Source organism: Choloepus didactylus, assembly GCF_015220235.1.
Source record: "Choloepus didactylus isolate mChoDid1 chromosome 11 unlocalized genomic scaffold, mChoDid1.pri SUPER_11_unloc6, whole genome shotgun sequence".
NCBI classification, from domain to species: Eukaryota; Metazoa; Chordata; class Mammalia; order Pilosa; family Megalonychidae; genus Choloepus; species Choloepus didactylus.
In genome coordinates, this window is record NW_023637583.1 from 155,303 (window position 1) to 168,196 (window position 12,894).

The following is a 12,894-nucleotide window of genomic DNA, read 5'->3' on the forward strand; positions in this document are numbered from 1 at the left end:
ATTAGAGAAGTCACTGGCCACAGGTAGCTATTGAGCACTTGAAATTTAGCTAGTGCTACTGAAGAAATGAATTTTTAGCTTTATGTCATTTTCACTAATTTAATTGTAAATTTAATAGTCATATGTTGCTAGTGCTTGTAGTATTGCACAGCACAGACCTATCCTCAGTCTTAAAATCCATTTGGTTTCCAGAGACATGGTTATTTCTTATACATCCAAGAATTTGGTTCCTACCATCTCTCTGCAACAGCTACCTCTTTTTGAGGCTTCCTAAGCAGCATATTGAAGGTTTCCAGGCTGGAGCTGTCCATGTTAAAGGTAGATAGGCAGAGACAGGCCCTTCCAGGTTAAGATTCCTGATTCCCAAGATGAAACACTCTGACCAGGATACACAGTAAGTATTCCACTGGGTCTGAGGCTATGACACAGTCCATTTGGGGCCATCCTCAAAAGTTGCAGGCCAATTCTACCATATTTGATAAACATTTTAAACTTTATCATGACATTTGAATCTTCACAGTGTTGCTTTTCCTTCCACCTGTAGTGGAAGGAAAAATGTGGATCTTGAGATCCACATCGTGGAACGGAGAGAAGAGAAGGCAACACCTGGCATAGGGAGAAGTCAAGCTACAATGAAGCCTAGCAGCATCAGCCAGCCACACAGGTAACTGTGGAACTAACATGGCCCATCATACTTGTCCTACATTGAACCAGATTGGCTGGTTTGTTGGATGTCAGCCACCCTTGGGAGGGTGTGACCTTGTGGCATGTGAATCTCTGCAGGTGAGGCAAACCCCAAATGCCTCCACAGCTAAAGGGCATTGTCAGAGTGTTGACAGCACTCTTAGTAACCGGGCAAGAAATTCTTCTCTTAAAGGGCATCTAGGTGGAGCATCTCCATGTCCAACCGGTCAATCTCTTGGCCCATTTGCATCCTTCTTTATGTGTGCAAGGGGCAGCTCCTCCAGAATTCCAGTTGATATCTCTTCCTGGCAAGAGGGAGCTTACTGACACCATGTAGTCACCACCACTGCAGCTGGTCACGGGGCCACTACTGATTCTCATTATCTCTTTTCTTGTCTAGTCTAGATTTCTCTCACCGCCAGCTAGCTCTTCTGCTAGTTGCAGGGGCTTATCATGTGTCAGATCATCTGTTGCCTGGGGACTGATCTGGTCACAAGGCTATTCTCAGATAGGGATTGCTCCTCTTCATTTATTAACACAATCAGGCAGGAGAGTATGAAGAGGCGCAAAAGTAAATCATTTGGGTGCCAAACATATTCTCTGCTTCTAGCATATAACAGCATGCCTACTTCCCCCAGATGATCGGGCTCAATTACATATGCCGAGATGGGGCCCCGTATTTTTGCTCATCAGGCCCTGAGCACAGAAATCTGGCGGCTACCAGAGCAGATAGGCTAATGGCACTGTTCTTGGGTATTTGCCATTTATTTTTTTATTTTTTTATTTGTTAATTTTTATTGAGATTGTTCACATACCATACAATTATCCAAAGATCCAAAGTGTACAATCATTTGCCCCTGGTACCCTCATACAGCTGTGCAACCATCACCACAATTAATTTTTGTTCAATTTTTAGAACATTTTCATTACTCCAGGCAAGAAATAAAGACAAAGAAGAGAAAAAAAGAAAAAAAAAAGGAAACTCAAATCATCCCATATCCCTTACCACCCCCCTCCATTGTTGACTCATAGCGTTGGTATAGTACATTTGTTACTGTTTATCAAAGAACGTTGAAATACTACTAACTGTAGTATATAGTTTGCAATAGGTATATATTTTTTCCCTATATGCCCCTCTGTTATTAACTTCTAGTTGTATTGCCATATGGGTCTTTGCCATTTAAATAAATTTTACAATCAGTTTGTCAACTTTGTCAGAAAATTTGGCTTTTATTTTGAATTTCATTGAACTAATTTGATAATAGGCAGGTTAATATATTGAATCATATTCTTGTTTGTGGAACTATATATATTTCTAAATTTTTGCTCATGTTTAGGATTTAAGGGAAATAGTAAATGACACCTGTCTCCCACATTCTGTAGAGTGTTCAAAACCAGGAAACTAAAGGGCGAAAAGTAGACAAAAATTAACTTTCTGTTCCTTGCTGATAAAGGACATGTAAAAGACAAAGTTTGAAGTGCACTTCATTTCACAGAAGATACCCAAAGGGGAAAAATATGTACACAGTAGATTGTGAAACATGTGAAATAGAGTAATGGGAGAAGATTTAAGATTATTTTCAAAGATTTTGATCATCAATGCTAGATTCAAAGAAAATATAGCAAATGACAATAATGCAAGAAAAATAATTATATAATCAAGAAATTTATATACCTACAAACTTAGCAGTAAATAAAATTTGCATGATACAAAATGAAATCATTTAACCAGAATTATGATATAATTATGTTGGAAGTATTGGAGTTGTAGATATGTTTCAGGAGTGCCACAAAGAAGTCAATGTATTGAGTGTCAATTCAAAAGATAGAATTAAAAGTGAATGCATACTCACTGTGCTGTGTTAACCATCTCATTTATTAACAGAGCACTGAATTATGTGTGATTGTGGTTGAAACAGGAGGTTTAGAGTCATATATGACACCAGAAGGAAAGCTAGAGGTTAAAACATGGGACTCTATACAACAGTGAATCTTGTGGTGGACAGTAACTGTGATTGACTGTACACATATAAAAAAGCTCTTTCATGAACTGGAACAATGTGTATCATTATTACAAGGAGCTGACAGTAGAGTGGTGTATGGGAAAAATGCCACTATTGCAGACTATGGACTGTAGTTAACAGTTATTTTTTTTAATTAAATTCAGTTTTATTGAAATATATTCTCATACTTTACAGTCATCCATGGTATACAATCAACCATTCACAGTATGATCCTACAGTTCCGCATTCATCACCACAATCTATTTCTGAACATTTTCCTTACATCAGAAAGAATCAGAATCAGAATAAAAAATAAAAGTAACAAACAACACCCAAATCATCCCCCGATCCCACCCTATTTGTCATTTAGTTTTTGTCCCCATTTTTCTACTCATCTGTCCATACACTAGATAAAGGGAGTGTGATCCACAAGGTTTTCACAATCACACTGTCACCACTTGTAATCTACATTGTTATACAGTCGTCTTCAGGAGTCCAGACTACTGGGTTGGAGTGTGATAGTTTCAGGTATTTACTTCTAGCTATTCCAATACATTAAAACCTAAGAGGTGTTATCTATATAGTGCATAAGAATGTCCACCAGAGTGACCTCTCTACTCCATTTGAAATCTCTCAGCCACTGAAATTATTTCGTCTCATTTTGCATCCCTCTTTTGGTCAAGAAAATATTCTCAATCCCACGATGCTGGGTCCAGATTCATCCTTGGGAATCATATCCTGCATTGCCAGGGAGATTTACACCCCTGGGAGTTGGGTCCCACCTAGTGGGAAGGGCAGTGAGTTCACCTGCTGAGGTGAACTCAGTTAGAGAGAGAGAGAGGGCCACATCTGAGCAACAAAGAGGTGTTCAGGGGGAGACTCTTAGGCACAATTATATGCAAGTTTAGTCTCTCCTCTGCAGTGACAACTTCATAAGGGCAAGTCCCATGATAGAGGACTCAGCACACCAAACCACCAGTCCTAATGTTTGTGACAACATCAGTATCAGTCCAGGTAAGAAGTCCAACACTTCCTACACCTTCCTCCAGCTCCTCAGGGGGGCCCTGTAAATATATTTTTATTCTATGCCAAAATTACTTTGGGATGTGTCACCATTTCACTCTAACCTGTACTAACCTACTGTATCTCTCTTCCTATTCAAAGTTCCATGTAATTGTGGTGTTTGAACAAACCGACTGTAGAGTTATAATCAGTAATATTTTAATATTCTTTCATCAACAGTAACAAATATACCAACCAATGCTTAGGGTCAATAATAGGGGGGTGTAAAGGGAATGGGGTGTTTTGGGTTTTTTTTTTTTCTTTTTTTAAGATTGTAAAATTGATTGTGGTGATGAATACACAACTATGATGATACTGTGAGCCATTGATGATATTTTTTGGATTGTATGGTGTGCCAATATATCTCAATAACTGCATGAAATGAATGCGTATAATGTAAACTTGGAGGTATGCACAAGAAGAGTTAAACTATTTACAAATTGTTATGTCTGGGAAGTGTGGATGAAAATGTGGAGAAACTGTAAGTTTAGGTTGTCATCCTTAGCTTGGCTGTATTATTCTATATTTTAAACTAAAAATTCTTTATTGTAAGCCTACATCCAAAGTAGGGAAAAACCTTTAGGAAATTGTGGGGTAGGGCTTACTTTCAAGCTCAGAGTACCTGACTCTTACTGTGTAGGCAAAATCTCTGGGATTTCTTTACAATGTCTGTATTTTGTCTTTTCATCTGAGATTTGCTTGGATCTGAAGCAAAAATGAGGCAGTGGCAGTAGCCTTATTATTCCGTACAGGTTTTATGTACATCGAAGTGAATTCTGAACCAGTGCGGTTCATTCTTCATCATGTATTTAAATCCCCTGTGCTCCTGTGAAAATGCAGATCTTCATTCAGCAAATCTGGGCTGGGTCCCTTGATTCTGCTTTTCTATCCATCTCCCAGACACCCTCATGCTGCAGAACCATTTACTACATACTGTGAATACTAAGGTGCTGTTTGGGATCTCAGCTCCTTAGGGAAGTGGTTCTTAAATTTTGCTTGTGTGAAATCACCTGAGGACTTTGCAAACTAAATCCCTAGGCCATATCCAGGAAGAGTTAAATCCAAATCTCTGATGATGTACCCAAGGCAGTAGAACTTTTATAAAGCTCCCAGGTGATTTCAGTGTGCAGAGGCATTGAGATCTATTTCTTTAGAGTATGTGATGCTATATGGAAAATTCCTACATTAAAATATGCGTATAGTCATATGCACCATAATGGCAAGTATTTTTTAATAAAAAGGAAAGTATTTTCATATAAGCATAGGTGTATATTTGCAACCATATTCAGAACAAAAAATCCACTAAAAATAGAGAATAATTGAAACCCTTGAATTCCACTCATAAATTCCAATTCTTAGTGAGAAGGCAATAAATTTGTGTATTACATTGTGGTAGGTAATTAAATTTTGAATCCACCCACTTCCCTTTTTTTGTCAGTGCCTTCCGGTATGGTTTAAGCTGCTCCCACTTTAATCCATGACCCTTGAGGCTGATTACCTTCACCTCAGTGAGTCCGCTGAAACCTGTTCATCCTACAAGATTCCTCAATAAATTCTCTAATTCTTTCCTTAAAAAATGCATCTGTGTCCTGGTCACCTAGGTCAAAACACTCTCCTGGATTTCTCTGGCCCCAGTTTCTAGGTATTTGCAGGCTCTTTTCAAACATTAAATTTTGGAGTCAGTCCCAATCATTCCTTTCCTAGGCAATATCTTCCATTCCTTTCCCCTTATTTTTCATTTTATGTTTATAACACTTAAACTTTCCAGTCCAAATCTCACGTCTGAGCCAGAGACCTGCACATAAAATTCTCCACTGGGATATTTCAGGGCTTCTTCATCAGTACCTAAGGTGGACTCATCATCTTATGAGAACTTCTCCTTGTTTAATTCAAACCTTAATGATTGACCTTACCTGTCAGCCAGCAGCTGAGTAAAGGAACCTCAGAGCAATTATTGGTACAGAATATCTGCATTTTAAGAGAGTTTTCCTTCTCCAAAATGAAATACAATACATTGGATAATGTAGGTGAAATATCTCTGCATATTTTAAAAAAAATTTGTGTCTTGCAAAGTAGCTTTGAAACTGCAAAGGGCTAGACTGTCCTACTTGGTAGTAAAACTTTATGTCCTTGGACAGGCTAGCTCAGAGTTGACCTGTAACTTATACACATTTCTGTCAAAAAGAGATAATCACTTGCCTAAAAATTACTGTAGTGTAACTAGGCTGAAAACATAGTAATACATAAAAAACCCATGAAAATGGAGTAATTACCTAAAATTCATGTATATAAAATAGTTCAGACTATAACTTTTAAGTTTCAGATGAGTGAATTAAAAAAAGATACCGTATTACTTTAGAATCAAATGCCTGTACCTAATTGAAAATGCATTGCTTGATTTTGCTTCTGAAATTTTTTTTTCTTTATATCAAGATATGTCTGTTGACATTCAAATTTTAAATTTTCATTTTAATAATTAGTTATTGCTGGGTGTAGGGATTCTCTTTGGGGTGATTGGAAAGTTCTGGTAAATGGATGTTGGTGAGTATAGCATGACGTTACGGATGTGAGTAATCCCACTGAAACATATGCTTGGGAGTGGTTGAAATGGGAATGTTTGTATCATAAATTATCTTGATTTTAAAAAAAAATCAACAGTACAACTCTACAGTCGATTTCTTCAAACACCACAATTGCATGGAACTTTGAATAGGAAGTGAGATACGGTAGGTTAGTATAGGCTGGAGGGAAATAGTGACACATCCCAGAGTAATTTGGGCAGATAATAAAAAATATATTTACAGCCTCCCCCTCCCCAGCCCCGAGGATCTGGGGGAAGGTGCGGATGTGTTGGACATCCTCACCTGGACTGGTGTTGATGTTGTCACAAACATTGGGACTGGCTGTTTGATGTGCTGAGCCCTTGAGCATGGGACTTGCCCTTATGAGGCTCATTACCACAAAGGAGAGTCTAAACTTGCATGTAATGGTGCCTAAGAGTCTCCCCCTGAGTACCTCTTTGTTGCTCAGATGTGGCCCTCTCTCTCTCTAACTGAGCCATCTCGACAGGTGAACTCGCTGCCCTCCCCCTACATGGGACCTGACTCCCAGGGGTGTAAATCTCCCTGGCAATGCAGAATATGACTCCCGGGGATGAATGTGGACCTGGCATCGTGGGACTGAGAGTATCTTCTTGACCAAAAGGGGGATGCAAAACGAGACAAAATAGTTTCAGTGGCTGAGAGATTTCAAATGGAGTCGAGAGGTCACTCTGGTGGACATTCTTATGCACTATATAGATAACACCTCTTAGGCTTTAATGTATTGGAATAGCTAGAAGTAAATACCTGAAACTACCAAACTCCAACCCAGCAGTCTGGACTCCTGAAGACAATTATATAATAATGTAGATTACAAGGGGTGACAGTGTGATTGTGAAGACCTTGTGGATCACACCCCCTTTATCTAGTGTATGGATGAGTAGAAAAATGGGGATAAAAACTAAAGGACAAATGGGGTGGGATGGGGGGATGATTTGGGTGTTCTTTTTTCACTTTTATTTTTTATTCTTGTTCTGGTTCTTTCTGATGTAAGGAAAATGTTCAGAGATAGATTGTGGTAATGAACGCATAACTGTGTTATCATACTGTGGACAGTGGATTGTATACCATGGATGATTGTATGGTGTGTGAATGTATTTCAATAAAACTGAATTTAATTAAAAAATAAAGTTAAAAAAAAATCAAGTTTTTTTTTAAATTACTTGATTTTTTTTTTAAAAAGGAGGAACTACAGAGAGAGTGTCATTTCAATGCAATACATTTTCCTGAACTGGATCTAATTAAAAAATTAGTGCATATCCTATTAGGAAAATCAATAATGAAACTAGATCAGTTATTCTGGGAACCCCAAATATTTTGAAGCTCAAAGCGTTTTACAGTTCTTAGATCATAAGCTAAATCTGACATGAAGACATCTACAGTCAATAGTCTTCTTTTACTCAGTGGTAAAATACACATGCTTCAGAACAATGAAAATATTTTTCCTTGACTATGTTTTTAGCACAAATATTTCTAGTAATTTAGGTACACTGGTGCCTACAGCCTGAGAGATTGTTAGTGGATTTCAGTTCCTCTTAGAAATGAAGAGTAATAGGGATCTTCTTGCTGTATTCTCTAAAGTACTGCCCACCACAAACAATATCCACAACACAGAAAGAACTCTGGGGAGAAGTTATGAAGGTTGATTTTGAGGCCTTTTGAAGGACTTTAAAGGGCACAATCTGTTTTCCTTGATTGCAACTATATGGTTTACTTTAATTTGAAGGAAAAGATTGTGTTCAAGATTGTGTTGTCTTGAGTGTCGCCTGAGTTTATCGGGGTATATTTTTGGGTTAAGGACTGATGAAGTTATGAACTGCGTAGAGATCCACCATCAAAATTAGAAGAAAGAAGCTCTGACCTCCAGACTGGTAGAGGCCCTTAAAAAGACTTGGCTCCCTTGTCTTTTTAGTCTACTTGTGTTCTGGTTAGAAAGGGAGAAAATTTTAAGTCAGGAGGCTCTGTCCTTACTGATTTCATAAAAGATTTTTGGAATCAGAAGTTAATTGTTGAATTTGACTACAGACATATGGGTCTTCAAGCATTTTGAGGTCAGGTTAGTGTATTGTGGATATACAATTTCTCGGGACATACAATTTCATTGGATTTGTTATTCTTTAGTATGAAAATTACAAAAGAATAATAAATCATTCAGGGAATAGTTTTTTTTTCTCAGCTCTACTACTTTTTTATTTTTTATTATTTATTTATTTTAACTTTATTTTGAAATAAATTCAAAGTTATAGGAACAGTTGCAAAAACAATACAGACCCCATATACAGAACTCCAGCATACCCTGACCCCCCTCCCCCGATACCCCAACCCACCAACTTTAACATGTTGTCACATCACCATTTCTCTTTCCCTCCTCCCTCCCTCCCTCCCTATCATCCATCATCTATTGCTCTGTCTTCTGAACATATGAGAGCAAGCTGCACACATCCTTGAACATACACTATAATTCACATATACAATTCCCATGAACAAGAACATTCTTTTATGCAATCCCATTAAACGCAGCTAAGAAGTTCAAGAAATTCATCATTGATACAAAGCTTACATTCTATATTTCCTTTTTTTTTTTTTTTCCTTATGTCTATGTTGTGTCCCTTTGAGCCTTCGGGGAATAGCTTTATGCAATCAGAGCAGTGAGAAAGACAAACAGATAAATGTATAATGACAAATAAATGTATATGAATGACCTCAAGGATTATGAGAGTTGTAATAAAGACTAGGGAGAGAAAGGAGAAGGCTCTGTATAGGATCATGTCATCTGCAAATGGAGAGTTTTACTTCTTCCTTTCCAATTTGGATGCCATTTATTTCTTTCTCTTGTTCATTTGCTCTGCCTAGAACTTCCAGCACAATGTTGAAGAACATTCTCCCTGATTTTAGGGGAAGACTCAGTCTTCCACCCTTTAGGATGATGTTGCCTGTAGGTTTTCATATATTCCTTTTTTACATTGAGGAAGTTTCCTTCTATTCTTAGTTTTTTGAGTGCTCTTATCAAGAAAGGGTGCTGGCTTTTGGAAATGTCATTTTCTGAATCACCTGTGCTGAACATGTATTTTTTCCCTTTGTTCTATTAATTTGATTCATTACACTAATGGTTTTGTTATATTGAACCATGCTTGCGTACTGGGATGAATTCCACTTGATCATGGTGTATAATTTTTTTAATGTGCTGTTGGCGTCACTTCAGTGGTTTCTGTTTTTTGAGATTGTTGCATGTATATGCATAAGTGTTATTTTTCTATAATTTTCCTTTCTTGTGATATGTTTATCTGGCTTTGATATTAGAGTGATGCTGGTCTCAGGGTCTCTCTTTAATTTTTTGGAAGAGTTTGAGCAAGATTTTTTTTCGGTGTCTTTTGGTGTGTCCCCTAGTCTTTTTTCTCCTTTTTAAAATTATTTTTTTATTGAGATTGTTCACATACCATACAATTTTCCAGAGATGCAAAGTGTACAATCAGTTGCGTGCAGTACCATCCTACAGCTGTGCATCTATCACAATTAATTTTTTTTCAATTTTTTGAGCATTTTCATTACTCCAGAAAAGAAATAAAGACAAAAAAAGGAAACTCAAATCCTCCCATACTCCTAACCACCCCCCTCCATTATTGATTTATAGTATTGGTATAGTACATTTGTTACTGTTGGTGAAAGAATGTTAAAATACTACTAACTGTAGTATATAGTTTGCAATAGGTATATATTTTTTTCTTATGGCCTTTGTGCCAGTTTGGATGTATTATGTTCCCCAAAATGCCATTATCTTTGATGCAATCTTGTGTGGGCAGACATATTAGTGTTGATTAGATTGTAATTCTTTGAGTGTTTCTGTGGAGATCTACCCCACCCAACTGTGGGTGATGACTCTGATTGGAAATTTCCATGGAGGTGTTACCCCACCCATTCAGGGTGGGTCTAAATTAAATCACTGGAGCCATATAAATGAGCTGACAAATGGAATGCAGTGCAGCTGAGAATGACATTTTGAAGAGGAACTACAGCCAAGGGGGACACTTTGAAGAATGCACAGGAGCTGAGTAGAGAGGAGCTGCAGATGAGAGACAGTTTGAAGACAGCTGCTGAAAGCTGACTTTTGCTCTGGGGAAGTAATAGAGGAAAAACACCCCAAGAGTGACTAGGAGTGACATTTTTGAGGAACTGCAGCCTAGAGAAGAATGTCCTGGGAGAAAGCCATTTTGTAACCAGAGCTTGGAGCAGACACCAGCCATGTGCCTTCCCAGCTAACAGAGATTTTCCTGACACCACTGGCCATCCTCCAGTGAAGGTACTTGATTGCTGATGTGTTACCTTGGACACTTTATGGCCTTAAGACTGTAATTGTGTAACCCAATAAACCCCCTTTTATAAAAGCCAATCCTTTTCTGGTGTTTTGCATTCTGGCAGCGTAAGCAAACCAGAACTCCCCTCTATTATTAACTTCTAGTCATAGTGTCATACATTTGTTCTAGTACATGAGAGACATTTCTAATATTTGTACAGTTAAGCATGGACGTTGTCCACCACAAGATTCACTGTTTTATACATTCTCATCTTTTAACCTCCAACTTTCCTTCTTGTGACATACGTGACTCTGAGCTTACCCTTCCGGCCACATTCACACACCATTCGTCACTGTTAGTTATTCTCACAATGTGCTGTCATCACCTCTGTCCATTTCTAAATGTTTAAGTTCACCCTAGTTGAACATTCTGCTCATACTAAGCAACTGCTCCCCGTTCTTTAGCCTCAATCTATGTCCTGGTAACATATTTCATGTTTATGAGTTTACATATTATAATTAGTTCATATCAGTGAGATCCTGCAATATTTGTCATTATACGTGTCTTATTTCACTCAATATAGTGCTCTTAAGGTTTCTTCATCAACCCATGTTTTTGTTTTTAGGATGGTTTTGTTGATACACCATGCATTCCGTCCTAAGTAATCGATGGTTCTCTGTATAGTCACATATTTATGTATTCACCACCATCACCTCTATCTATATAAGGATATCTCCATTTCTCCCACAAAGAAGGAAGAAGAGTCAAATAAGGTAGAGAGGCAAAAGAAAAAGAAAAAGAGAAAAAACAAAACATGACAGCTAGGAAGCAACAAAAGGAAAGATAGCATTAAACTAAAGTATTATAGTCAGACAACGTCACCAATGAGTCAAGAGTCCCATACCCTTCCCCTATGTCACCCCTCATATGCATTTAGCTTTGACATATTGCCTTTGTTATATTAAAGGAATGATAGTACAATGTTTCTATTATAGTCTCTAGTTTGCATTGATTATATTTTCCCCCCAATCCCACCTTATTTTTTAGCACCTTGCAATGTTGATATTCATTTGTTCTACCTCATGTAAGAACATATTTCTATCTTTTATCACAATTGTTGAGCACCCTACATTTCACTGAGTTATATGTCCCAGTCTTTATCTTACCTCTTTCCTTCTGGTGTCCCACATGCTCCTAACCTTCCTCTTTCAACCGTAGTGACAGTCATCTTTTCAGTGTTTTTACATTGTTGTGCTACTGTCTCCCAAAATTGTGTTCCAGACCTCTCACTCCTGTCTTTTCCTTTCTATCTGCAGTGCTCCCTTCAGTGTTTCCTGTAGAGCAGATATCTTGTTCACAAACTCTGTCATTGTCTGTTTGTCAGAGAATATTTTAAGCTCTCCCTCAAATTTGAAGGATGGTTTTGCCGGATATAGGATTCTTGGTTGGTGGTTTTTCTCTTTCAGGATCTTAAATATTTCACCCCACTTCCTTCTTGCCTCCATGGTTTCTATTGAGAAATCCACACATAGTCTCATCAGGCTTCCTTTGTATGTGATGGATAGGTTTTCTCTTGCTGCTTTCAGGATTCTCTCCTTATCTTTGACGTTTGATAATCTGATTATTCTTGGCGTAGGCTTATTCAGATCTATTCTGTTTGGGGTACACTGTACTTCTTGGCTCCCTAATTTTATGTCTTTCATAAGAGATGGGAAATTTTCATTGATTATTTCCTCTGTTATTGTTTCTACCCCCTTTCCCTTCTTTTCTCCTTTTGGGACACCCATGACACGTACATTTCTGCATTTTGTGTTGTCATTTAATTCCCAGAGATGTTGCTCATATTTTTCCATTCTTTTCTCTATCTGTTCTTTTGTGAGTAGGCTTCCAGGTTTCTTGTTCTCCAGTTCCTGAGTGTTTTCTTCTCCTTCTTGAGATCTATTGTATGTCTCCATTGTGTCTTTCATCCTTGTGTTGTGCCTTTCATTTCCATAGATTCTGCCAGTTGTTTTTTCAAACTTTTGATTTCTACCTTATGTTTGCTCAGTGTTTTCATTATATGCTTCATCTCTTTTGCCATCTTCCCTGAACTCTTTGAATTGACTTATTATTAGTTTCAATTCCTGTATCTCAGTTGAAGTGTAAGTTTTTCCTTTGACTGGGCCATAACTTCATTTTTCTTACTGTAGGTTGTAGTTTTCTGTTGTCTAGGCATCTGATTTCCTTGGTTACCCCAACCAGGTTTTCCCAGAC

General features: G+C 37.8%; 1 protein-coding gene across 3 annotated transcripts in view; it reads left to right on the forward strand.

Annotated features, from left to right (window-relative positions):
* Positions 1-12,894, forward strand: part of LOC119524741 (zinc finger protein 596-like) — a 48,367-nt gene that overhangs the window by 14,394 nt on the left and 21,079 nt on the right. Inside the window, exon 1 of one of the 3 annotated variants that reach the window (XM_037823413.1) lies at positions 503-664. The exons of the other annotated variants lie outside the window; for them this stretch is intronic. Within the exon in view, the coding sequence (XP_037679341.1) occupies positions 633-664 (32 nt within the window). The 5' untranslated portion in view covers positions 503-632. Of the gene's footprint in view, positions 1-502; positions 665-12,894 lie in introns of those variants that run through there. 3 annotated transcript variants of the gene reach the window in all.